This window comes from Heptranchias perlo, chromosome 8, assembly GCF_035084215.1.
Source record: "Heptranchias perlo isolate sHepPer1 chromosome 8, sHepPer1.hap1, whole genome shotgun sequence".
Lineage (NCBI taxonomy): Eukaryota > Metazoa > Chordata > Chondrichthyes > Hexanchiformes > Hexanchidae > Heptranchias > Heptranchias perlo.
In genome coordinates this window covers 14,203,731-14,229,837 of record NC_090332.1, presented here as the reverse complement: position 1 = coordinate 14,229,837, position 26,107 = coordinate 14,203,731, and the positions used below count along the sequence as shown (strand labels likewise).

At 39.6% G+C, this 26,107-nt stretch overlaps 2 protein-coding genes across 6 annotated transcripts in view; one reads left to right on the top strand and one right to left on the bottom strand.

The window, feature by feature from the left end:
- Positions 1–20,274, top strand: part of cebpz (CCAAT enhancer binding protein zeta) — a 31,544-nt gene extending 11,270 nt beyond the window's left edge. For both annotated transcript variants that reach the window (XM_067988696.1, XM_067988697.1), the window contains exons 6-17: positions 3,468–3,521; positions 4,188–4,290; positions 7,541–7,609; positions 9,556–9,622; positions 10,977–11,077; positions 11,317–11,377; positions 15,899–16,089; positions 17,009–17,041; positions 17,210–17,302; positions 19,067–19,125; positions 19,338–19,419; positions 19,902–20,274. In XM_067988696.1, the coding sequence (XP_067844797.1) occupies positions 3,468–3,521; positions 4,188–4,290; positions 7,541–7,609; positions 9,556–9,622; positions 10,977–11,077; positions 11,317–11,377; positions 15,899–16,089; positions 17,009–17,041; positions 17,210–17,302; positions 19,067–19,125; positions 19,338–19,419; positions 19,902–20,044 (1,056 nt within the window). In that variant the 3' untranslated portion in view covers positions 20,045–20,274. The remainder of the gene's footprint in view (positions 1–3,467; positions 3,522–4,187; positions 4,291–7,540; positions 7,610–9,555; positions 9,623–10,976; positions 11,078–11,316; positions 11,378–15,898; positions 16,090–17,008; positions 17,042–17,209; positions 17,303–19,066; positions 19,126–19,337; positions 19,420–19,901) is intronic.
- On the bottom strand, positions 19,699–24,733 carry LOC137324431 (protein CEBPZOS-like). 4 transcript variants are annotated; one of them, XM_067988700.1, is made up of 5 exons: positions 24,647–24,733; positions 21,366–21,484; positions 20,741–20,785; positions 20,135–20,224; positions 19,699–20,002 (listed from the first exon to the last, which is right to left on the bottom strand). In XM_067988700.1, the coding sequence occupies exons 2-4, from the start codon at positions 21,481–21,483 to the stop codon at positions 20,139–20,141; spliced, it is 249 nt and encodes an 82-aa protein (XP_067844801.1). In that variant the 5' UTR covers position 21,484; positions 24,647–24,733; the 3' UTR covers positions 19,699–20,002; positions 20,135–20,138. The 4 variants fall into 4 exon arrangements, with proteins under 4 accessions (XP_067844801.1, XP_067844800.1, XP_067844802.1 ...); XM_067988699.1 differs by having other exon boundaries at positions 24,622–24,670; XM_067988701.1 differs by lacking the exon at positions 24,647–24,733 and adding an exon at positions 24,425–24,591.
- Between the last annotated feature and the right edge of the window lie 1,374 nt (positions 24,734–26,107).

Here is a 26,107-nt window from a genome sequence, read left to right as displayed (position 1 = left end):
ACATCAGGTTCATTTTATCCTATAATTCTTTTTAATCTTTGCCTTGAAATTTAATTGCAAAAACCATTCATGGGTACATCAAACCACTTTTAGGTATATGTCAGCCCTCTTGTAGAGGTTAATTTCTCGTATATCTGCTGGGCTAGTCAAGTTTTTATTTTTGGCGGGGGAGAGGTGGTTGTTGGTTATGTTATACATTTAATTGAACAAAGTCCACATCTATAACCGTCCCTAAATCTTCAGGTGACCATGTAAAATAATTTGTTATTTAGAACTCTGACTTCTTTCAATTTAGAATGAATCCTCTTTGTATCGTAGACATGTTCTTCAGGTAGTTTTATTAGTGGTCTTTATTTGGTGTAGAAGAAAGAAAGAACTTGAATTTATATAGTACCCTTCACGTCCTCAGGACATCTCAAAGCTATTTACAACCAATGAAATACTTTTTGACGTGTAATCACTGTAATGTGGAGAAACATGGCAGCCAATTTGCGCATAGCAAGGTCCAATAAACAACAATGAGATAAATGACCAAAAAATCTGTTTTGGTTATATTGGCTAAGGGGTAAATGTTGGCCAGGACACCGGGCAAACAACCTTCTCTTCTGCCACGACAATGCAGCACTCACTCAATGAAACGTAGGTCCGGACTTAGTGCTCAAATCTCTGGAGTGGAGCTTGACCCACAACCTTCTGATTCAGAGATGAGAGTGTCATGAGCTGAGGCAAGGCTGATGCTCAAGTATGAATATTAAAAAGTGACACTCTTCAGGCGAATGATTGCTGTAATACCAGTAGAAGTCCCTACAGACAGGCAAAGTCAGGAGTGTGATGGAATACTCTCCACTTGCCTGAATGAGTCCAACAACACTTAAGAAGCTCGATACCATCCAGGAGAAAGCAGCCTGCTCGATTGGCACCCCATCCACAACCTTAAACATTCACTCCCTCCACCACTGCGCAGTGTACACCATCCACAAGATGCACTGCAGCAAGTCGGCAAGGCTTCTTCGACAGCACCTCCCAAACCCGCGACATCTACCACCTAGAAGGACTAGGGCAGCAGACACATGGGAACACCACCACCTGCACGTTCCCCTCCAAGTCACATACCACCCTGTCTTGGAAATATAGCACATTTCCTACCTAACAGCACTGTGGGAGAACCTTCACCACACGGACTGCAATGGTTCAAGAAGGCGGCTCACCTCCACCTTCTCAAGGGCAATTAGGGATGGGCAATAAATGCCCACATCCCATGAATGAATAATAAAAAAAATAAGCAAGTGTTTCACAAATCTGATATTGGGGTATTATGCTAGCATTTAAGAGAAACTCAAAGCAAGAAAGATTTCATTTCCCCAATGTCTGGAGTAAATAAGGGTTCACAGAAGATCCATTCTTTATTGGTTTGAATTTATATGAAAAGAGTGCTTCAATGGTAGTGCAAATCCTTCTGGAGCAATGTACTTTGCGTTATTTCCAAGGTTCCCTAATTATGTGGCATTGGCATGGGATCCAGAGAGGCATAGCAATCAATAACTTCTATGATTCTATAAGTGCAGGCAATTGGGACTAGCTTAGTGGTATAAACTGGGTGACATGGACATGTTGGGCCGAAGGGCCTGTTTCCATGTTGTAACTTCTATGATTCTAATTATATAATTGTGAACATCTTGGCACACATTTTGCTTTCCCTTTGCATGTTCAACATCATTTGAAAACCTTGGATCACTTGGATAACCTTGGATAATTTGCTTGTCAAGAGGGCACCTCTTAGCTGAACTGGGCAAAGTGTTTGCCTTGCAACAGAGAGTTGCCAGGTCAGAGCAGCTCACAGCTTCTGTGCTACAAGTGACAAGGGCCAAGCAGTCAGTCACGAGGGATTTTGGTGAGCACAATGCCTGAACAGGGCCTATGTGACTTCTGATAGAGCAGGCTGGATGTCAGATGATGGGGAATAATTTTCACCTTCACCTGGGTGGTAATTTAGCATGGCGGATCTCCCTCCCATTGTAGAACCTGCCGATTTCAACCCAATGATTTTATAGTATAGGACAGCAGTGTACAGGGCCGCCTAGGTATGTCTGTTCCAGGCATATTGCAGCATTCCTTTTGGCAAATGACATTGTGTTGCTGGTAGAAATATCCAGGGATCTAGATATCCAGTGCATTCTACTCACTATCATGAACAACGGGCTAACCAATGGGATATATAGTGTCCCCAAGTGCAACATTATGGCCTTGCACAACTACAATTGCTTGTTCTCCAAATATTTTCTCCTCCTTTTCCAGGAAAAAAATCTAACCAACCATTGGCATCTCCCTATAACAACATATTTGGGATTGTCAACCCCCTGTCTGGTGGAACATGGGAAGAACCCAAACCCTTCCATTCCATGACCTGCTCTGATGCTCCACTGTGTGAGGTTCCTTTTTTTTCCTCCCCTCCCCACCTAGGATCTTCCGGGATCCTATTCCCCACTGTACCCTTGTTCCTGCAATCCCTTTACCAAGGCTGCTCGTTATGTCCTGTGATCAGCACGTTCCTATTTCTAGACTTTAGTGTTTAGAATTTGGATAAAAGAAAGTCCATTGGACCCAACAAGACTGTTCTTTTTGATAAATCAACCGTTATCTACTCACCTTCTAACCATATTCCTCAATCAGTTGCAGAAGTTACCAAATATATCAGTTGAGGCATAACATACATTTTTTTTTAATATTCATGGGATGTGGGCGTCACTGGCAAGACCAACATTTATTGCCCATCCCTAATTGCCCTTGAGAAGGTGGTGGTGAGCCACCTTCTTGAACCATTGCAGTCCATGTGGTGAAGGTTCTCCCACAGTGCTGTTAGGTAGGGAGTTCCAGGATTTTGACCCAACGGCGATGAAGGTATGGCGATATATTTCCAAGTCAGGATGGTGTGTGACTTGGAGGGGAACGTGCAGGTAGTGGTGTTCCCAAGCACCTGCTGCCCTTGTCCTTTTTAGGTGGTAGAGGTTGCGGATTTGGGAGGTGCTGTCGAAGAAGCCTTGGCGAGTTGCTGCGGATGGTACACACTGCAGCCTCGGTGCGCCAGTGGTGGGGGGAGTGAATATTTAAAGTGGTGGATGGGGTGCCAATCGAGCGGGCCGCTTTATCCTGGATGGTGTCGAGCTTCTTGAGTGTTGTTGGAGCTGCACTCATCCAGGCAAGTGGAGAGTATTCCATCACATTCCTGACTTGTGATTTGTAGATGGTGGAAAGGCTTTGGGGAGTTAGGAGGTGAGTCACTCGCTGCAGAATACCCAGCCTTTGACCTGGGTACTTACCTTATTTATGAAGTTTGTATGTGCATTTTCATTTAAATGTTGGGAAAGCTGTTTTAAAAAAACTTCCCCCGTCCATGCATATTTAAAAAGTATGAAAAGTTTGTCATACAATTTAATGAATGCAAAATAAATTTTATTTCTTCTTCCCAGTTGAGTGAACATTTCCACCCATCTGTAGCACTCTTTGCAACAACTATCCTGCAGGTAAGATACATCAATGTGTTGAGGTTTAGTTTTTTCCTGTCTCTTTCCCCTTCTTCCTGTCAACACAATAATTATTCAGTGACTTCCCCTTCTTCAAATTTTAAATTTCTTTGTAAAAAGGCACTTGGAGTAGTTGTTACAGTTGCTAATTTGTCACACCAGTATTTCTTCCCCCTTTCAATTTTATTCTCTTCTCTTCTTGTGAGGTACAGTTCCACAGGTGACAGAAGCCCTTGCTGCTTCACCAAGAGACAATTCTTGTGTGAGTGTTGGCAAATTATTAGACTCTGCAGGACATCATCCTGCAGCCAAGTCCAATCCTGCTCATGCATGCCCTTTCAAGTAGGGGGTCACTAGATAGTGGTCAGGAGTGGGAATCCTGAATGATGTATCCCTTCTGTGACCCAGGGACACTGAAAGCAACTGTAGTCTCTCCCTGTTCCCCTCTCCCACAGATTTGTTTAAGATTTTTTTAATGTCTGTTCTGTTTTGTTCTTGTTACACTTTAAACTGTAAATGATTTCCGCAAATACTGGTTGTCACTTTTCTCTTTAAACCAATTTATAAACATTGCCCACTTGTTACTTTAAAGATTTCAGTGGATTTAGAAAAATGTCATTTGTTGAGATGAAAAAATAAACTTGTTGCTTGTATGACTTCTTGTAGGGTGACCAGGTCCAATATTCCGGAGACCCTTTGCAGGATTTCACGTTAATGAGATTTCTTGATCGTTTCGTGTACAGAAACCCCAAACAGCACAAAGGCAAAGGTAAGCTCTGTGTTTGTAAACCTATTACTGATTACAAAAAAAAAGTGTTTTATATCTCATTGTAAAATTTATACATTGGCCATATTATTCTACAAGTGCTTTAGAATCATATAATCTTATAGCACAGAAGGAGGCCATTCGGCCTATCGTGCCTGTGCTCGCTCTTTGAAAGAGCTGTCCAATTTAGTCCTACACCCCAGCCTTTTCCCCATATCCCTGCAAATTAGTCCTCTTCAAGTACATGTCCAAATACCTTTTGAAAGTTCCTTTGGAATCTGCTTCCACCACCCTTTCAGGTAGTACATTCCAGATCTTAACAACCTTCTGTGTGAAAAACTTTCTCCTCATTTCTGTTCTAGTTCTTTCGCCAATTATTTTAAATCTATGACCTCTGGTTACCGACCCACTTGCCAGAGGAAACAATTTCTCCCTATTTGCTCTATCAAAACCCCTCATTATCTTGAATACCTCTATTAGGTATCTCCTTAACCTTTTTTCTCTTAAGGAGAAGAATCCCAGCTTCTCCAAACTCTCCACATAACTGAAGTCCCTAATCCCTGGTAAACCTTTTCTGTACCCTCTCAGACCTTGACATCCTTCCTAAAGTGCCCAGAATTATACACAGTACTCCAGCTGAGGCCTAACTTTCTCGAACATTAATCCTTCAATGTATGATTACATAGTTGTGACATGTAGTGCAGTGTTAATCGGCATCCAGAATGAGAGCTATTATTGGCAAAAAGAGGCATAAAGTAAACATAACCAATCTGTAAAGATCAGATTAAATGTTAAAAATCTAGAAGTGTTGCAAACTCTTTGTTTTGCTAATAACTCTTTCTGTCTATAATATAATAATGATACATATGTGCATTTCCTTCAGGTGACATGCTTTTTATGTTGCAGCTGGTTGGTTCCTGCAAATTTCTATCAATCTTTACAAAAAAGAGAAGCAAGCTAGTTATTTGGAATTATATAAAGAATCTCCTTCATTAACACAAAAGACATATTTACATAGTGGTTACAGTGTGTGTACCGTATAACTTCAAAAATAATCTTAGTAATCACACCTAAAATAAAACAAAGAAACCCAGATATTTCATTCTGAGTTCTGACCTACAGTTTCAAGAACAAATAGTCTTAAAATGCTATGTCATTCTGAGCTACAGGCTGAGACTGTCAAAGGCATGCCAACCTTAAAAGTTCCCTGACCAAACAACAATTAAACTCAATGAACCTTTTGAACCTGTGTTTACTTTACAATTAATTTTTGTGGCCTTAAAGGGACATCTCGGCAGCAGAATAATACATTGTGTATTGCATGCTATAACACTACTGTCCTTATAAAACAGTCTTATCCACTTTGCAGTGAGCAATGTGACAGGAGATCTGCTAGCGCTTATAAAAATCTTACATCTAGCATGTGTTTTGGGCATCACACCTAGGCATTACGCTTTGTTACAGATTCAGAATGATCTAAAAGAAAACCAGTAACTAGATGCTTCTGACTTGGAACCTGAAATGTACAGACACATTCCAATCTGGAAAAAGGTCCCAGACCAAATAACAATTAAATTCTGAATAACCTGAACCTCTGTTTTGTTAACAATTAAACTTTTCTGATCTCAAAGGTACTTAACTTCAACTTATCAGTATAATGCATTGTGCAATACAGTATATTAAATAGAATAGCTCTCTTATCATATTTCTGTTAATATCTCATCACATCTTGTATCATGTGACTTAACATGAGCAACACCATGGGAGATCCATGAGTTAAATTAGAAATGTGTCCTTATATTGACAAACAGCATTAGGTCAGGGGCAGGAACAAAAATTATGCCAATTTTTATTTCAATAGTGACGTTTACTGACTAAGCCCTGGCATATATCAGTTGATCATTAATATAGTGACTCCCTGACCTGAATCACCAGGTCTCAAAAGACTGGCAGTAAATTAAATGAAGGATACTACATGCTTTGGTCTGTGATTTTATTTATGTAAGAGTGGACCTGACTGCACATTGGCAGGAAAATCATGAGTAGTTGAGTCCATAAAGTCACAAGATACATATTGATGAGGAAGTCCTCAATCTTAATTCATCCTTACAGAAAGACCCTACAGACCCCCATTATGAATGTTGTATAAACTAGAATCGGTTTTGTGTTTATGTGTAGGCTAACTAGTGAGACTAATTTTTAAAATTTCTATAAGTGAAGAAGTGGAAAGCCATAAGTATACTAACAAAGCACTAAGGAAAATGCATGGTGATTTGACCAGTATTCTGGCTGTTGAGATTAAGTCCTGATGTGTTGAGATAGCAATCATTTCTATTGATTGTGTGCTGTGCTTTAGAAAATACAATATTGGATCTGAATGTGGTTATATGAAAGTATTTTTTTTCTTTTTTTAGATATCTTATATAATGTAATATGGACTTCTAAACAGTTCTGACATTACATACCAGTTCAGCTGGTAGTACAAAGGCAATAGTCAAATGGCACTGATTTCCTGTCTATTTTTCTCTAGGTGACTGGGAAGTCCAATAGGGAATTAGACAGGAACAAGTCCTGCATCTGATGTGTATTTGTAGCAATGGCCATCTGAGAATTGATAAAAGTGATTACACTGGAAAGTAATGGAGCTTGTCTATAGTAGAAGTTGACCTGCAACCACAAAAGATATTGTGTAGGCAATACAACTAATGAATGGGATGAAAATTTCTTCGTGAGCATATTGTGCCAGTGCTAAGCATTTTGTCCTCAGGTACTTTACAAGAGTGTGTGTAATGCGGTGCCCAGTTCCTGCCACCAGAAAGTCTGCAATTATGGGAATTGTAGAGTTCTCTCTAGTGACTTAAAATTATTACTATACCACATCAATTTTTACAGGTCTTGTGAAAGTTTACATGCTTGAAGGATTTGTGCTTGCAAAACACTTTATCCAGTTGGTCTACTATTTTGAAGCTTAATGCCTATTCTCTTTTTCTTTTAGACTGTGGAAGCCAAGTGTTTTAACCTGTGTTTTAGTCAGTGAGGAATTTCCCAGACTTTTTTCTTAAATTAGCCTCTCCCAGGAGATTGCTTGGCTGTTGGGTGGTTGGGGTGTTGGTCATGGTGCACCGCAGTTACACCATGACAGTGTAGGAGAGGCTAGATGGAACATGTGGTCTTTTCCTGGCCTTCATTTTTGTATGACTCTTTGTTTTTCATAAATTACAATCTTTTGATAAAATGCCTTTATTGTTTGCAGAAAACACTGACAGTGTTGTGATGCAGCCTAAACAGAAACTTCTATTGAATGATGTGCGCAACCTGCCAGGTAATGAATTAAACGAAACAGTAAACGAAAGTAATGGAATACAGTGGTCACTGACTGCCTTATAAGTTTAGTGTATTAATTCTAAGACATTTTGGAAATGTTTGTTTTCCCTTACTGCAGCTTCCATTCAAAGACTTGGCACAGCATAGCTCAGAAACATAATTTCACGTTAATTTGTACTAAGCCATTTACTGTAGTTCAGTTGTACCAGTGATTGCCAATATTGTCTGCTGATTAGATCATATTACTAATGATGGATTACCAACTGGCTCCCCCAATAGCTTGGTCGGTTGGGATACTGAGTGATACAGATCAAGAAAGTTACAGGTTTGATTACGCATCTGTATTGAGTTAATTGATTTTAGCTGGGGAACATAAAAAATGGCCACTAGGGCATGGTGGCAGAGGTTAAACTATTCCCCACCTTTAGGAGGGAAGGGGAAAGACCATATTATTGACCATACTGTAATTATAGATTGGGGTGGATTGCAGAGATGAGAAAGGAGCATGGAAAAATATTAGCATATGGTCATAAAATCAAGTCCTATCAGTAATGTTTTTCTAACATCCACTAAAGCATATTTTTCATGAATGACTTGTACATTTTTGTTTGTAAATTTGGGCTTGGGACATTAGTTTGTGAAGAGAAATGGGTGGGATGCCTGGAAACGTTTTGGGATTTGGCAGAATAATGTAGAAAATATGGTCAGCCACGTCAGAGTTAAGAAGAACTTAGGCAAACCTATAATGTTTCTGACACAGGACGGGTTAATGTATGCTTATTCAGTGCAACAAAAGTATTGAATATAATTTTTAAGTTTGCAATGCTTTGGGACAGTGATGTTCTGGAATGTTGAGTCACCTATAGGGGTATTTACTGGGCATATTAAAGTTATTCTACAATTCAATTTAAATGGGGTGCAGGAACAGAGAGACCTGGGGGTTTACGTATACAAATCTTTGACGGTGGCAGGATGAGTTGATAAGGATGTTTTTATTAAAAAAAAGCATATGGGATCCTTGGCTTTATAAAAAGAGGCAAAGGGTACAAAAGCAAGGCAGTTATGCTAAACCTTTATAAATCACTGGTTAGATCTCATCTGGAGTATTGTGTCCAATTCTGGGCACCACATTTTGGGAAAGATGTCAAGGTCTTGGGGAGGTTGCAGAGGATATTTACTGGAATGGTACCAAGGATGAGGGACTTCAGTTACATGGAGAGACCAGAGAAGCTGGGATTGTTCTCCTTAAAGCAGAGAAAGTTAAGGGAAGATTTAATAGAGGTGTTCAAAGTTGAGGGGTTTTGATAGGGTAAATAGGGAGAAACTGTTTCCGGTGGCAGAGGGGTCAGTAACCAGAGGTCACAGATTTAAGATAACCGGCAAAAAATCCAGGGGGGAAATGAGAATTTCTTTTACGCAGCGAGTTATTAAGATCTGGAATGCAGTACGTGAAAGGATTCTGGAAGCAGATTCGATAATTACTTTCAAAAGGGAGTTGGATAAATACTTGAGGGGGGAAAATTGCAGGGCTATGGGAAATAGCAGGGGAGTGGGACTAATTGGATAGCTCTTTCAAAGAGCCAGCACGAGCATGATGGACTGAACAGCTTCCTTCTGTGCTGTATGATTCTATGATTCTGCCAAGCAAGATACATTATTTCTTCATGCTTTTATCATTAAGCAATGTAAATGCATGGAGGATTATTTTTAAAGCATCTTGCAATACAAAAACATTAGGAGTCCATTATGTTGTATTTGTTACCTTGTTCATCTTTAAATCCATTGCTAAACTCTCTAAATTGTGCTTTTTGCAAAGTGGGCAAATGAGTCCTTATTCTGATTTTTTTTAAAAATTCCAAAATTCAAATTATGACTTTGTAAGCCTAGGTCTGAAGTGAGACTTGACGGACTTGTTGATATTGATATGGTTTATAATGTTTACAGTGAATAGTCAGAAGTTTATTGAACGGGAGGAGAGCCAGATCCCAGTAGATGAAATATTTTTCCACAGGTAAGATAGTTGATTATATTATGGCATTTGGACCTTATTAAAATTTGTGCAATTATTGTATGTAACTGATCAGGATCATTAGTACACAACAGCACACATTTATATACAGCTCTTCATGTAGACTAACATCTCTGGGTGCTTTACAAGGAGAAATGGACACCGAACAATGGTGGAGAGAGGGGAGAAACCGGAAGTATAGTTGAAGAGACTGACTATGGTGCACTATCCCTCCTCGTTCTTCTCGACCCGCCTTTAGCCTCTGTTCCATTTTCTGGCTGAGTGTGACTGCCCTCACCTGGTTCCATTCTTATCTATCCAGTTGTAACTAGAGAATCTCCTGCAATGTCTTGTCTTACCGCTCCTGCACTGTTACCTCTGGAGTTACCCTAGGATCTATCCTTGGCCCCCCCTCTTATTTCTCCTCTACATGTTGCCCCTTGGCAACATCCAAGAATATGGCAGATTCCACATGTACGTTGACATCACCATATCTTCAAATCCCTCCATGGCCTCATCCCTCCCTGTCTCTGTAACCAACAACCGTCTGAGAACTCTGAGTTCTTCCAGTTCTGGCCTCTGGTGCATCCCCAACTTCCTTCGCTCCACTGTTGGCAGATGTGCCTTCAGCTGTGTTTTTAAAATTTGTTCATGGTATGTGGGCGTTGCTGGTGAGGCCAGCATTTATTGCCCATCCCTAATTGCCCTTGAGAAGGTGGTGGTGTAGGCCCTGAGCTCTGGAATTCCCTCACTAAACCTCTCCATGTTGCTTTCCTACCTCTTTGACCAAGCTTTTGGTCACCTGTCCTAATGTCTCCTCCTTGCTCGGTGCTAATTGTTTTGACTAATTACACTCTTGTGAGGTGCCTTGGGATGTTTTACTACGTTAAAGATGCTATATAAATGCAAATTGTTATTGGAATATGGTTAGAGAATTCAGTGACTGAAGTGAACTGCACCTGACTACCCACATTGAAGTGCACATTGATGGTGTTTAATGTTACAGCATATAGAGATGATCTGATTAGAAAGCTTTTTATTTTAAGAATGTATAGTTAATTTAGTTTCTATAAGATCTTTTCTAACTCCAATAATTAGAATCTTTAACTGCAATGTGCAACAAAGGTTTGGCAGCTATTTTTCAACATATGGCTGGTATTTAAACTAGAGTGTCAGCTGGGCTAGGATGAATACAGGGACTAGGTCAGGATCAGTTTTGAATCTGAATTCTTCTTTTTGATTCCAACGGCAACAGAACTAAAGAGACCTCAACATTTCAAGAAACTTAACAGATGTGATATCTAAAGTGTCTAATTACTTGCTTTAAAATTATCTATTGCATGTTAACTTTGTTCAGATACTACAAAAGACTTAATGCATCGCAGAAACTACGAAGACTCCGTAGAGACAATGAACCTGTGGAAGATGTGGATGATGATGAGTTTGACCAGCTGCTTGGTAAGCATTATTAATCTAGATATTTAAATATATAGTAAGAAGAATTTTTAACATTTTGATGTGCAGTTGATAAGTAGATTTTTGCTTAAGGAAGTGTGTAGAATCATGATGGTAGGCAACGTTAGTCATCAATAGCTCCTCTTGTCAGAATGATTAATGTACTGTTATGAGTTTCACTGTAATATGTGAAGTATGAAACATTTTAGGCCATGTTTATCTTGTGCATTTTGCCATTGCAGATTCCTATGAAGGAGACAAATACTTTGAAACATTAATTGATGACAATCTAGATTTTGCTAGGTAAGGTTTATTATATTGTACAATTTCAACCAATAAGTAAAGCCAACTGCTTTTTTTCAGGGTAGAAGATTTACCTCATTGCATGCTTCAAATGCTTGAAAGGCTGAGAGATGATCTAAGCGAGGTGTTTAAAATTTTAACAGGATTTGGTAGGGTAGCTACAGATAAATTATTTCCTCTGGTGGGCATAATCTTAAAATTATTTCTAGGTTATTTAGGAGTGAAATCAGGAACCACTTTTTCACACAATGCGTAGTGGAAATCTGGAACTTGCTCCCCTAAAAGGCTGTGTGGATGCTGGGTAAATTGAAATTTTCAAGAACTGAGAGCGATAGATTTTTTTTTTGTTAGGTAAGGGTATCAAGGGATATGGAACAAAGGTGGATAAATGGAGTTGAGGTACAGATCTAATTGAATGATGGAACAAGCTTAATGGGCTGACTGGCTGCCTTCTGTTCCTATGTTCCTATACTGAAACATGCTGCTTTGATTTTCTTTCCCCCACAATTATGCAGTTAAGTTCCCAGTCCTAGCCACACTGCTGGAGGGATAGAGATAAGACATCTCCCAGAATCATCCTTCAGCAACTCTGTGCCTCCTAGTGGCCAGCTGAAAGTATTTGAGCAGGTTGACCACATAGTTGTAGCCCAAAGAGCCTAGGGAAGGGAACCATCAAAAAAAAATTGTGGGATTTCAAACTTTTTTTTTTTAAGTGTGTGTATATATATTTGCAGCTCATGACTTTAGTATTACAATTTCTTTAGAATAAGGTGTACCTAACATGTACACATCCTGTTTTGTCATGGTGGCTATAGAAGGTGAAAAATAAAATCATGAAACCAAGTTTTGCCAAATGTTTTCAGAATCCTTTAGGGGTGCATTTTTGTATTTGCTTTATTTTTTAAGCTGTAATTAAAATTAATTTTCTTCCTGGCTCGCCTCCCCACAGCATACCCTGTTCTGTAACCAGCCAGTATCTTTGAGTTAGGAAAACTAGAGGATGCATCTTCTAACAAGGATGTGCCAAGCCATTCAATAACTTTCCAGACAGCATGGCCTATCAGGAATTTGCAGTGTGGGGAAATAATGAACAAGTGGTCAAATTTACTGATGATACCAAATTGGATGGGGCAATGGAATTGGAGGAAGCAGCTCAGAAATTACAGAATAAGTTGGACAAAATATGTAAAGCTATGGCAGATAAAATTTAATAGTCAAGTGTAAAGTATTGCACAGTGAAAAGAAAAATAGGTGATACATGCACTCCATGAATGATGTTAAAATGCCTACAGATGAAGCTGAAGGAGACAGATGAATTAGTAAATGTGATGCTAAACATGCCCTTCCAATGTACAGCTGCAGTTAGCAGAGCCATTAGAATATTGAATTAACTAACCAAAATAGAAGAAAAAAATTCACAGGAAGTTGGGCTCAAACTGTATAGTTCAGACCTCACCTTGAATAGTATGCCCAGTTCTGGTCACTAAGACACAAGAGGGGCATTCAAGCACTGGAGATAGAGCAGAGACAAGCCATGAGACTGATCTCTAGTCGCCTGAGTTACAAGTATAGACTGGAGAAACATGGGTTTATCATCCTGGAAAAAGAGTTGATCTTATAGAAGTATATAAGATAGTTATGGGACTGGAAAAGGTAAACCAGAATATTACTTTAAAGTAAATAGTGAGAGTAGGACAAGGGATCATGGGTTCAAACTAGTAAAAAGTAAATTTGGTTCTATTTTGGGAAATTCTTCTTCACTTAGAGTGATCAATGTATGTTAAAGACTTGCAGATAGAGTAATGGAGGCAAAGACCTTGGAATCGTTAAAGAAACAAGTAGATGCTGTAATGTGGGGACTATAGGATATTGTTGTGGACTGTAGGATCTTACTGGATGGATGAATTTAGGTGTATCGAAATGTCCTTTATCTATAACCATCCTGTGAATTTACTTTTTACGAGTTTGAACCTATTTAAAAACACATTTTAAAGGTCTTCCATTACTTTTTTTAAAAAATGAGTACCATTTGGATACTTGAAGTAGTTGAGCCTGTAGTTGCTCTGGGTTAGTCGTTTATAACAGAGAAACTATTAGGATGAAAGCAAACTTCCTTTGCTGCCTAGTTTTGATAACGATAAATCATTTTAACTTAATGGAATTTGAATTTTGTGTGTTAACAAATTTGATATTGATTTTAACCCTTGACCAATCCTAACGCTTTATTGTAATAAATGGTAATTGTTTTCACTGCAATTTTTAATTTTACCAGAATTTTATAAATCCATAAAATCATGATTTAAAATACTCATAAGAAATAGGAGCGTGAGTTAGCCACACGGCCCCTCGATCCTGCTCCGCCATTCAACAAGATCATGGCTGATCTTCTACCTCAACTCCACGTTCCCACCCTATCCCCATATCCCTTGATTCCCTTAGTGTCCAAAAATCCTTCGCACTCAGTTTTGAATATATTCAACGACTGAGCATCCACAGCCCTCTGGGATAGAGAAGTCCAAAGATTGACAAACCTAAGTGAAGACATTTTTCCTCATCTCAGTCCTTAAATGGCCGACCCCTTATCCCAAGACTATGACCCCTAGTTCTAGACACTCCAGCCAGGGGAAACAGCCTCTCAGCATCTACCCTGTTAAGCCCTCTAAGAATTTTATACATTTTAATGAGATCACCTCTCATTCTTCTAAACACCAGAGAATATAGACTCATTTTACTCAAATCTCTCCTCAAAGGACAACCCTCTCATCCCAGGAATCAGTCTAGTGAACCTTCGTTGCACCGCCTCCAAGGCACATATATCCTTCCTTTGATAAGGAGACCAAAACTGTACACCGTACTCCAGGTGTGGTCTCACCAAAGCCCTGTACAATTGCAGCAAGACTTTCTTACTCTTATACTCCAACCCCCTTGCAATAAAGGCCAACATACCATTTGCTTTCTTAATTACTTGCTGTACCTGTATGTTAACTTTCTGTGATTTGTGTACAAGGACACCCAAATTCCTCTGAATACCAACATTTACTAGTCTCTCACCTTTTAAAAAAATATTCAGCTTTTCTATTCTTCCAAAGTGGATAATTTCACATTTCCCCACATTATCCTCCATCTGCTACCTTCTTGCCCAATCACTTAACCTGTCTACATCCTTTTGCGTCCTCCTCATGACTTACTTTCCCACCTAGCTTTGTATTATCAGCAAACTTGGATACATTACGCTCGGTCCCCTCATCTAAGTCATTGATAAAGATTGTAAATAGCTGAGGCCCAAGCACCGATCCTTGCGGCACCCCACTAGTTACAACCTGTCAACCTGAAAATGACCCGTTTATTCCTACTCTGTTTTCTGTCCATTAACAAATCTTAAACCCATGCTAATATATTATCCCCAATCCCATGAGCCCTAAACTTCTGTAACAACCTCTTGTGTGGCATCTTATCGAATGCCTTTTGAAAATCCAAATATACATCTGCTGCTTCCCCCTTATCTATCCTGTTAGTTACACCCTGAAAAAAAAAATTCTAACAGATTTGTCAAACACGATTTCCCTTTCATAAAACTGTGTTGACTCTGCCTAATCATATTATGATTTTCTAAGTGCCCTGTTACCATGTCCCTAATAATAGATTCTAGCATTTTCCCTTCTACTGATGTCAGGCTGACTGGCCTATAGTTCCCTGTTTTCTCTCTCCCTCCTTTCTTGAATAGCGGCGTTACATTTGCTACTTTCCAATCCATGAACGTATTAAGATTTATAAAAGCAATATCTTGGATCACTTCAATGCCAAGTCTGATTTATTTTGCATGAGAAAAATCAAGTGTGGCAAATATTGATTTGTTAACAAAGTACACTATTGAATGAAATAAAATGTAATTAAGTGGGACATGCTAAATGGATTGGAAATCATGACTTTTTGCCATTAGAGGTCTGCATGTGGGTTATTGCAGAATGGGGCTCTATAATGGCTAATGCAACATAATAATGCTGCTTAAATTGCTGTTGGCTTAGTTTCTGTGAACACAATGAATATTGTCAAATTGACCTCCTATGTAGCTATCTTTCTGCTTGCTAACAGTAGCACTACTCCTGAATTTCTGTTTTTAAGAAGGCTGAAGTATATGCATGGTAATTGTAATTTTATCATTTAAATGTCACTTCAGTTTTGTTTAATTTAATCTATATTATTTACCTAATTTGCTAATCAAATATGAATTTTAAATTTCTCACTGCCTGGGGAGACACTGGATCCACAATACAGAAAAAAGGCAACAAGTACAGTATCACTGGGGAAAGGGAGAAACTAGTGGCATGTTTGTAGAATACGACGAGGTATTGAGATGTGTTTTAGTATACCTTAAAGGACAGAGAGGGAGAACAATCTGGATATTGTTTTGATAGTTTCACTCATTATTTCACTGCCATGCAGTTCTGATTATTAGATAATGCAATGCAAAAAAACAAGAAGCCACTGACTTGTAAAATCAAATGTCTTCTATATTCATAGTAATATAAAACAGAAATCATCCAAAGATGTGAAAGGAATTGATGAGCAAGCCAATTCAGACCTGGATGAAGATGATATGGGTGATTTGGATGATGAAGAAGTGTCACTAGGAAGCTTGGATGAGGAAGACTTTGGAGAAGCGATGGGAGGAGGAGGTGTATTCATGGATGAACCAGATGATGATACAGAAGGTACTATTCATACTTGCTGTAATATTGCATAATATACCTCAATTTATAAAACAAATACTTTTTCTTTTATCCTGCTTTCAACAAGCGCCACCGCTAGCTGCCCTCGAGGCTGTGGTGGAAAGGAGACCATCATTCGCCTCCTGATGGGCTGCCCCTTTGCGCAAAGGGTGTGGAGAGAGATGCGTTGGTATCTGTCCTGGTTCATCCCAAACAGTTCGGTAACACAGGACGCTGTGCTCTACGGACTGTTCCCCAGGATGCACACCGAGACAGACATCACCTGCGGCTGGAAGACCACCAACTCGGTGAAGGAGGCCCTTTGGTCTGTCCGAAACATGCTGGTCTTCCAGCTGAAGGAGCTGTCCACGACAGAGTGTTGCCAACTGGCACACTTCAAGGTCCAGGAGTACGTGCTGCGGGATGCACTGAGGCGACCTATGCAAAGGCTTTATGGGGAAAGGCCACCGTGTAAGACCACCCCACCTTGCATTGTACACCATGAGTCATAAGAAATACTGTGTTTGAATTGTAATAATGAAATCGCTTTGTGTACGATCTGTAGTGTTTTGGTTTGAATTGTACTGGTTTCAAATTGTGATATTTACATTGAACTGTGTACCTTTTAAATTCTATGAAATAAAGTATATTTTGAAATTTTTAAAAAATCAACAAGGTGGACTCCACAGGGAATCTATGTAAAGTATTTCTAAATCAAAATCTTCAAACTTCTATAAACTATAGAGAAACTGTATACTTGTATCTGATGGTACGCAAATTCATGTACCTTTTCTTAACTACTGGACATTAAAGATTTGCATAAATGCTTAATAGATTAAACTGGTTCATCATTGATAAGTAAATAGTTGAAAATTAACTAGTAGTTGAGAATACACACACTAAACACCAATTCTATTTTCAGATCTTGAAGATAACGAAATGGAAGCATTTGAAGGTAACTTGCATTTTTAAAAAATCTTCAAACTTTCTGTTTTTGCTTTGTCATCTTGGAGTACTATATTTGTACAATGTTACAATCAATAGACACACTGGGATTTTTTTGTAGTGAAAATGATTTAACCAGAAACACTATTGTACAATGACTATTCATGTTAATATACAGAGACTGACAGTACAGCAACGATCAAGAAAAGTAGTAAGTCATCTGGTAAAAGGAAAAAAGGTGAAGACTTGGATTTTGCCAAATTTGTTGCAGGTACAAAGACTTTTGGAATTTATTAACATTCTATATATTCAACTGGTCTGCTTTGTAGAACACTCGTACTTTTAGGATTATTCTAAAGTTTGAAAGAACGTTTCTGGTACTTTTACTTTCTCTCTAATTTCTCTTCTGAAATACAAGTTATGGTTTCACAAGTGTAAAGATATTATTATTTATGCATGAGCCCTGGCGGTGAGTGTCAACATGCTATTTGACTGTATGGGGGCATCAAAGCCGAACCCCAACCTGGCCTCAGAGTCGCCGGATTGCAATCTGAAGTGTGAATCATGGCTAATTATAGTCTGTCTAATCAGGAAGCCCTTATGCTCTTTTGGCTGAGATGAGTTAACTCACCCCACTACCTTGAAATCCTCATCCATGACTTTATCACATCCAGATTTGACTTCTCCAAATCTCTCCTTGTCAGCTTCCAGTGCTTCATCCTATATGAACTCTTAACTGGTACAAAACTCCACTGCATCCTGTATTGCACTTAAATCTCATTTCCCTATCATTCCTGTTTTCACCAACCTCCATTGGCTCCCCATCTTACAGCACATTGATTCAAAATCCTGATCTTCATTTATAAATCATCCCATGGCTTCACCGCACACTACTTCTCTGCACCCTCCTCTAGTTCTATGTAGCAGGGCGCACCATCCATTCTTCCAACTCTGGCCTCCTTTGCATTCCCCTACGTCCCATTCAACTCTGTTGGGAGTCTTCAATTGTCTGTACCCAACCATCTAGAACTCTCCTTAACCTTCCCCATACTGCTCTGCCCACAATCTATGTCTTTGACCATGTCTTCAGTCACCTCCCCATATTCTTCTGCTCAAAGTCTGTTTCCATCACGGCGAAGTGCCTTGGGAAGGTTTCTATGTTAACCGCAACTTGCTGAATGTACCACATGATTTGGCATTGAGCTTTACAGTGAGAAGGAACTCCAATTTCCCTAGTCAATGATGAATTAGTTGATCTACTGAGGGAGACACTTGCAATATCCTCTGCTTTTCCAGGTTAGGATCGGGGCGGGGTGGGGGGAGAATTAAAAGACCACTGCTGCTACTCTGACTGTCCAGCAGTCCCTACTGAATGAGTGTTACCTATGCTGGGTGTGGATAGGGTTGCACTCAGCTGTAATGGCCACATGGTTGGATACCCCACTGACACTCAACATTTAAACTCCTAGATGGAGAATCGCAACTTGGGTAAGATACCGGGGTTACTGCCATCTATAGAACTCTACCTCATCATGAGTCACCACCTTCAGGAGAGATTAGAGCAACAAAATATCAGAATTCTTAAAATAGCTAAAGAACAGTCACAACTTTTTAATATTGACTTGCCTGGTTTTCCTACATCGAGTAATTGAAAGAGAAAGACACCCATAGTGGGCCATTACATTTGTAAAGTTGTAAATTAAATTTGAGATTATATTAGCCCCCTTATCAGATCAAGTAGGAGAAGCAGTGACTTTTGTGAAGTGACAAGTAATCTGAAGTTTGCATATTTTATTTTTGTGTTGACCTAGTACATCTCAGAACAGTGTCCTGTTTTCTAACACTAACATGGAAAGGCAAAATTGTTTTGTGATCTTTCAGTTTTGTGTAGTGTAAAAAGAAATTTTAACTGTAATTTTTCAGATTCATGAGTTTTAGGTACGTGTGGATTCCAGCCATTTCTGTAACTGAAACTAAAGATAGCTTTTGTCAAGTGGTTATTTTTAAATAACCTGAAATGTATGAACTGTTGCAGGAAAGAAACAGAAAAAGGGTTTTAAGGATGACTCTAATATGTTTGCTGCAGCAGAAGAGGTGAGTAGTGTCCTTTTTATAAATTATTCACTTAGGGTGAGATTAATAGATTACAACAGTCCTGCTGTACTTGACTGTAGTTCAGGCAATGTATTTAGTATAACTCTGCTCTGCTGATTTGTAATCAACATTATGTAAAACACTGAAGAAAAAACAGCTATCATTTAATGCAGCTGGGATTTTAAAAAAATGTTTTTGTCCTCTTTTTACAGTTCAGTTATCTGCTGGATGAAAATACAGGATCAAAGTTTGACAACATTGGCATAAATGCAATGGCAAACAAAGATAAAGCAAGTAAGTAATTGCTGTGGAGTACTTAGTTGAATTATGATTACAGGAGTAATTAACCTTTATAAAATGTGTCAGATTAAAGAGAAAAAGCTAAGTGCTTTCCAGGCAATTAATTAGTTTTGAAGTTTAGTAACTTAGGTAGGAACATGTAGCATTTTCTATTTCAAAAGGACACGTTTCAAATGTATTACTTATGGATTCCATAGTAATAACTTGTGATTTTGACTAAAGCATACAAAAGTTGTACTCTGCATTTTTATACTTCAGTATAACAAATGTTGAAAAACTTGAATTTACATATTTTATTTGTGAAAATCAGATTCCATCCTTTAGATTTTAATTATTTTGTCAAGATATCACATTCTTCCATTGGCTAGATACTAGCCATAGAGATTTATATATTGTAGAAGCTTCCCATTTGGAAATTTGATGGCGGTTCACTCTGTTCACTACTAGGCATCAAACATATGCTTTTATTTCCCCAGGTATGAAGCAGCTACAGTGGGAATCTGATCGTGATGCTTGGATCAGAGGCAAAGATACGCAAACATTACGTAAGCAGAAGAAGACCTTCAAGGCCAAGAAACTGCAAAACAAACAGAAAAGATTTTTAAACAAGCACAGATGAACAATATTTACTAAATCATTTATATAAAACAAACATTGTTCCTTACTCCCAACCAAGTCAACTTTTATATATCACAGACTTTGTACTTACGTATTTACTGGTTATGTCTGCTGGACCAGGTTTCCTGATCCTGCTCTCTGATTCCATAAATTCCTGCCCACTCATTGGATTTATAATAAACTGAAAATTGTAAACACAATTTATTTTGGATCAATAAATTATAAAATGGATTTTAGTCTGCATATTTTTGATCTTTAAATCACCCAACATCAGGAACATTCCCTCTGCACTGTCTTCTCCATCCTTAAAAGCTAGAGTGCTTTTTTTTTTAAACTGTCTATAAAAAGGCTAACCATGGAAGCAGAGTCAGATGATAGTGAGTGTGGTGTGTGCAGAAGACACCAGTACCTCAATCATTGAAGCAGTAACACTTGTGCTAGTCATATTAGAACAGTCCATGCATTTTGTATAAAATTTCTAGATATTAAAAACTAGCAAGCTGAGCCACATTTGCTTGTCACCTAGATCTTTCCAAACCACTTTGATTGTGTTTTATTCCCTATGGATATATCCTATGGTACATTTGATTCCAAAATGAACTTGGAGTTGCTTAGAAACTTCCAAAATGTTCATAGTTTTAAAGCACAAACATATGTATCTTTCTAACCTGCTCAGAACAAATAGGATAGTACTCACCTTCCAAAATGGAGGGAAACCTTCTGTTTACTGTATGTCTGAACTCTGGAAAAAATATACTGTAGTCAGCTGCACTTTGCCTTAAACTTCATCGAGATGAAATACTGTACAAAGTCACCGGAGAGCAAAAGTTTTTTATTTGCTTATGGAAAACTTTGTCGTCTTGGGGATATATAAACCAAAATGTCAGATCTGAATATGTTAACAATTTTTCAAAAAATGCAGATTCTATAAGAATCTGGAAACAGATCTGCAGCTGGGAAGCAGCAGGTGCTAATAATCCTAGCATGAAATGTAGCACAGTTAACCTAATCACTCTTGACAATTCTGCCAACTGTCAGATTAGGGGAAAGAAGCAATTTGTATAAAATTGATTAAAGTTCCACAAATCATTAAAAGGGAAGCAAATCATGTAATTATATGCTTTTCATATTTATCAGATAACTCCAGTATACATCCTTGTCAAACATATTTATCCTTGTATATTGATTGTGTTCATACTTTTCTGCTAGGACCTCAAGTTATTCAATTATTAACTGAACAAAAGTCAGTCCTACTTTAGTGGTTAAACTATGGAGGGAAATGTTACAATGCTGTATTGGGAGAATGTAGCAATCGTCCTTACCTTGACTGACGTTCATTCTATGAAACACCCAGTATGCTCCTATTACTCCTGCAAACTCCAAGAATAAAACTCCCTTAAAAAGCTTTCTTGCAAATGGTTCCATAGTTTTAGGTGCCATTCTTAAAGAGAAACAGGGAGAGTCCATGAACATCTTGTCTATAGTAGCATAGTTTACAAGGAAAGGAGAATACAGATTTTTTTTAAATCTCATGGGCATTTGAAATAGATCTTGTCCCTAATGGTGATATGGTATGATAATTCACATCAGTGAGTGTGGCTGGTGCTGTGGTGCATCACTGGTGTAGCACAGATGTGTATTCCCAATTATGACTCCCCATTCACACATTTATTGATCTTGGCTGTGCCATCAGTGAAGGTCTCTTACCAGTCAGGTTAAAAGAAAACAAAAGCAAATTAGGCTGAATGTCTGCAGATAAATCACAAGCAGCATTCACAGAGACAATTTAATTTCATCACAGATTTGACTGCCACAACAAATCTATAGCTAGTATCAAAAATTTGTTTCAACCCAACAGATATTCTCACCAACAAGGGACACAACATAACATAGGTTGTGTTCTGATGTTATCTAGTGGATGTCTTTAGAACAAAATCGGTTTTGAGTGAGATGCAATGTCACTAATTACATCAAAGAGCAAATTCCTATACATTTGATTCCACATGTTCTAAAGCAACAAGTGACATCTGAAAATATATTCTCATGGAAAACTGGCATGTCATAAAATAGATCCATAGGAGGAAGACCAGTCAGCCCATCTAATCAGTGAGAACCTACAGTTCTCTCCATCACAACATTCAATTGTTTCTTAGATGATTCCAGATTTTTTGTCTACTATGTAGCCCACTGAATTACATTCTGGGTAGAGTACTCCTACCGACTCAAGCTCCACGCCTCAGGCTGCAGGTCCTGGATTATGCATTCACTTAAAAAAGCCTTGCCTTGGCCCCAATTCCTCCTTAACCCACAAGCAACATTCTTATTTTTTCTTGAATAAGGATAAGTTTTGAGATCAGTTACTATCTTGAACACTGAAGTCATCCCACCGGAAACTTCACATCTTAGCCTCTGATTCCATTCTCCTCTCCAACTGCTTGCTCAGGTCGAACCCAACAGTACGTAACCTTAGTGTCCTCTTCAATCCTGAGCAGAGCTTCAAATTCCACATCAAGTCTATTGCAAAGATTACCAATTTACACCTCTGTAATGCCATCCTCTACATTCCTACTTCAATCCAATTGCTGCTTAAACCTTGATCAATGACGTAATCACTTCAGGGCTCAACTACTCTAAAGCTCTCTTCAGCTGCCCCCCTTGACAAATCCCAACTTTGCCACCACATCTTACCCTGCGCAAATTACTGTTCACCTATTACGACTGGCTCCTTGACTCCCAAAGCATTGATTTTGAAATTCCCATGCTCATTTATAAATCATTTCATGGTCTTGCTACACCCCTACCTCTGCAACCTCCTCCAGCCCGAGTTATCTTGCAATCTCAGCTTTTCCAACTCCGTTCGATTGTGTGTTTTCTCCCCCCTCTCAAGCATCAGTGACAAAGCTGTAAGTCTTCACAATCCTGCTCTATGGAACTCCCTACCTAAACCATAAACCCTGCTTCACCTCTTCCCATCTTCAAGCACAAAAGCTATCTCTTTGCAGTTTCAGTCATCCCTCCCAACTCCTGCTTGGCATCTTTCCCCACCACGTGAGATTTTGATACATTAAAGGTGAAAATGTTGTTATAATCCACAAATGCATTACATGTAGTTGCTACAAAAGAATGAGCAGCAGATAGACCTCAAAACACAATGCCACAAGAATAATTCACCCATTATCTGCAATCATATGCAAGAAAAATTAAGACTAACACAATGTCACACATATGAACATGGTTGGCTGCTGTCGCTAATCTGATTATCTACTGCATTAAAGCAAGTAGAAATAAACTATTTAACACTGAGTGCCTAGACAACTATTATACTGTGTGATTATTGCCCACCTGTGCTCGCTGACCTACATTGGCTCCTGGTCTGGCAATGCACGATTTTAAAATTCTCGTCCTCGTTTTCAAATTCCTCCATGTTCTTGCCCCTCCCTATCTTTGTAACATCCTTCTATCCTACAACCCTCCGAGATCTGTGCCCTCCTCCAATTCTGGCCTCTTGCGCATCCCAGTTTTTAATCACTCCACCATTGGTGGCCATGCCTTCAACAGCCTAGGCCCTAAGCTCTAGAATTCGCTCCCTAAACCTCTCTGCCTTTCTACCTCTCCTCCTTTAAGATGCCCCTTACAACCTACCTCTTTGACCAAACTTTGGTCACCTGTCGTAATATCTCCTTAGGTGGCTTGGTGTCAAATTTTGTTACCAAACACTGACCCACACCCACCTGTAACCACATAGTGAACTCTCAGTACCCAGCCCGTACCCACCTATAACACGACACTGAACTCTCGGTACCTGGCCTGTACCCACCTGTAATCCAACACTGAATCTTCAGTACTCGGCCTGTACCTACCTGTAACCAGACACACAATCATCTGTACTCAGCCTGTACCTACCTGTAACTTCAGACACAACCATCCGTACCCTTAGACTCTGAACCCATAGTACCCGGAGACACTAAACCCTCAGTACCCAGTCCTTATCCACCTGTAACCTGACACTGAACCCTCAGTACCTGGTCTGCACCCAGAAACACTGAACCCTCAGAACCCGGCCTGTACCCCAAGACATTGAACTCTCTTTACACAACCTGTACCCCGAGACATTGAACCCTCGGTACCCAGCCTGTACCCTGAGACATTGAACTCTCTTTACACAACCTGTACCCCGAGACAGTGAACCCTCGGTACCCAGCCGGTACCCCGAGACATTGAACTCTCTCTACCCAACCTGTACCCAGAGTCATTGAGCTCTCTGTACCTGGCCTGTACCCAGAGACATTGAACCCTCTGTACCCGGCCTGTACCGAGACATTGAACCCTCTGTACCCAGCCTGTACCCTGAGACATTGAACCCTCTGTACCCACCGCTAACCTCAGTCACGGTGCCCGACTCCCAATTTTTTTATTCGTTCATGGGATGTGGGCGTCGCTGGCAAGGCCAGCATTTATTGCCCTTGAGAAGGTGGTGGTGAGCCGCCTTCTTGAACCGAATACACAAAGTCCGGGACGTTGTCCTGATACCCGTGATATCCCGACTTCTCTCTCCCCAGGCCCAGTTATTTTAATGACCTGCAGCCATTCCGCATGACCTCACCTCCATGGGTCGTCCCGGCAGTAAACCTGATTCTGCGCACTTCAGTCCGGAAGGAAGCCCCGTGACCCACACACGCGCGGGACACCGTACTGACAGGAACTCGTTTGGAATATTTCGAGTGCGCTGTCATACAAGCTTAGCATTTTTTTTAGGTTGAGTGCATTTTTCCCCACTGCTATTTTGACTATTTACTCCCCTCATTGACTTCTTGCTGGGGTGCCAATGCTCTCCATTACCTAACCCAAGTGAACATCCTTTATGTGTACTAGTTCGTGTCAGCAGACTATTTGACCACAGTGAGTATGTTTGCCGAGCCCGATCTGAACCTCACCCAATGATAACTTGTTGCTCACTTCCATCGTGGGTTACTGGATATTGATCAGAAGTGGAATCCATTGTCAGTTTTCCCCTCCTTAGCGCAGGAGCAGCCAAAGAGGCTTGTAGCACCCCTAATGCCACATTGACCGAGATCAGCTAACTCAACCCATACTGGGGATAGAGTCATAGCCCTTCTCGGTCTATGTGGTTCGGCTACTGATAGTTTTACCCAGCTGAGCCATTGAAGTATATGCTCGAACATAATTATATTCACAATTGTTTATGTTAGTCAATAAGGCTTCTTTGGCAGCATCTCCCAAACCCTCAACCTCCACATAGGGAGGGGGTATGGATATTTTGTATCTGATTCACAGTTTAGGATTTGATGGTTGGCTTCCCTTGATCACAGTTATCAATTACTGTACAACACAATTTCCTAGTTAGCTGAACATTCCCCTTCCTTATAAAAAGTAAAGAATCTTACAACACCAGGTTATAGTCCAACAATTTTATTTGAAAATCACAAGCTTTCGGAGGCTTTCTCCTTCGTCAGGTGAATGTGGGAATCCTTGAACGTTTCGCATTTATATTCAGAGAACACCAGGTATTGTTCTCTGAATATAAATGGGAAACGTTCAAGGATTCCCACATTCACCTGACCAAGGAGAAAGCCTCCGAAAGCTTGTGATTTTCAAATAAAATTGTTGGACTATAACCTGGTGTTGTAAGATTCTTTACATTTGTCAACCCCAGTCCATCACCGGCATCTCCACATCATGGCTATTATAAAAAGTAATACAGTAATATACACATACACAAAACTTCGTTATGAACAGAGCAGGGGAATGGGACTATTTGGATAGCTCTTTCAAAGAGCCGGAACGGGTACGATGGGTCGGATAGCCTCCTCCTGTGCTGTAAGAGTCTATGGTATAAATATAATTTCCGTCTATAGACCATAAATCAATTTTAAGAGATGAATTACAAAAAAAGTAAACTCTCATATTTCAGGAAGATGGATTTAGTGTAAATGAAGTGTTTATGTACGGTGTATATTTGTCTTTCTTGTGAGGGGGGTCGAGAAGTGGGGAACCGGTGCCGCTTTAAGAGGCGTGTGTGGGGCGGGGCGGCTCCAGTGCGGCG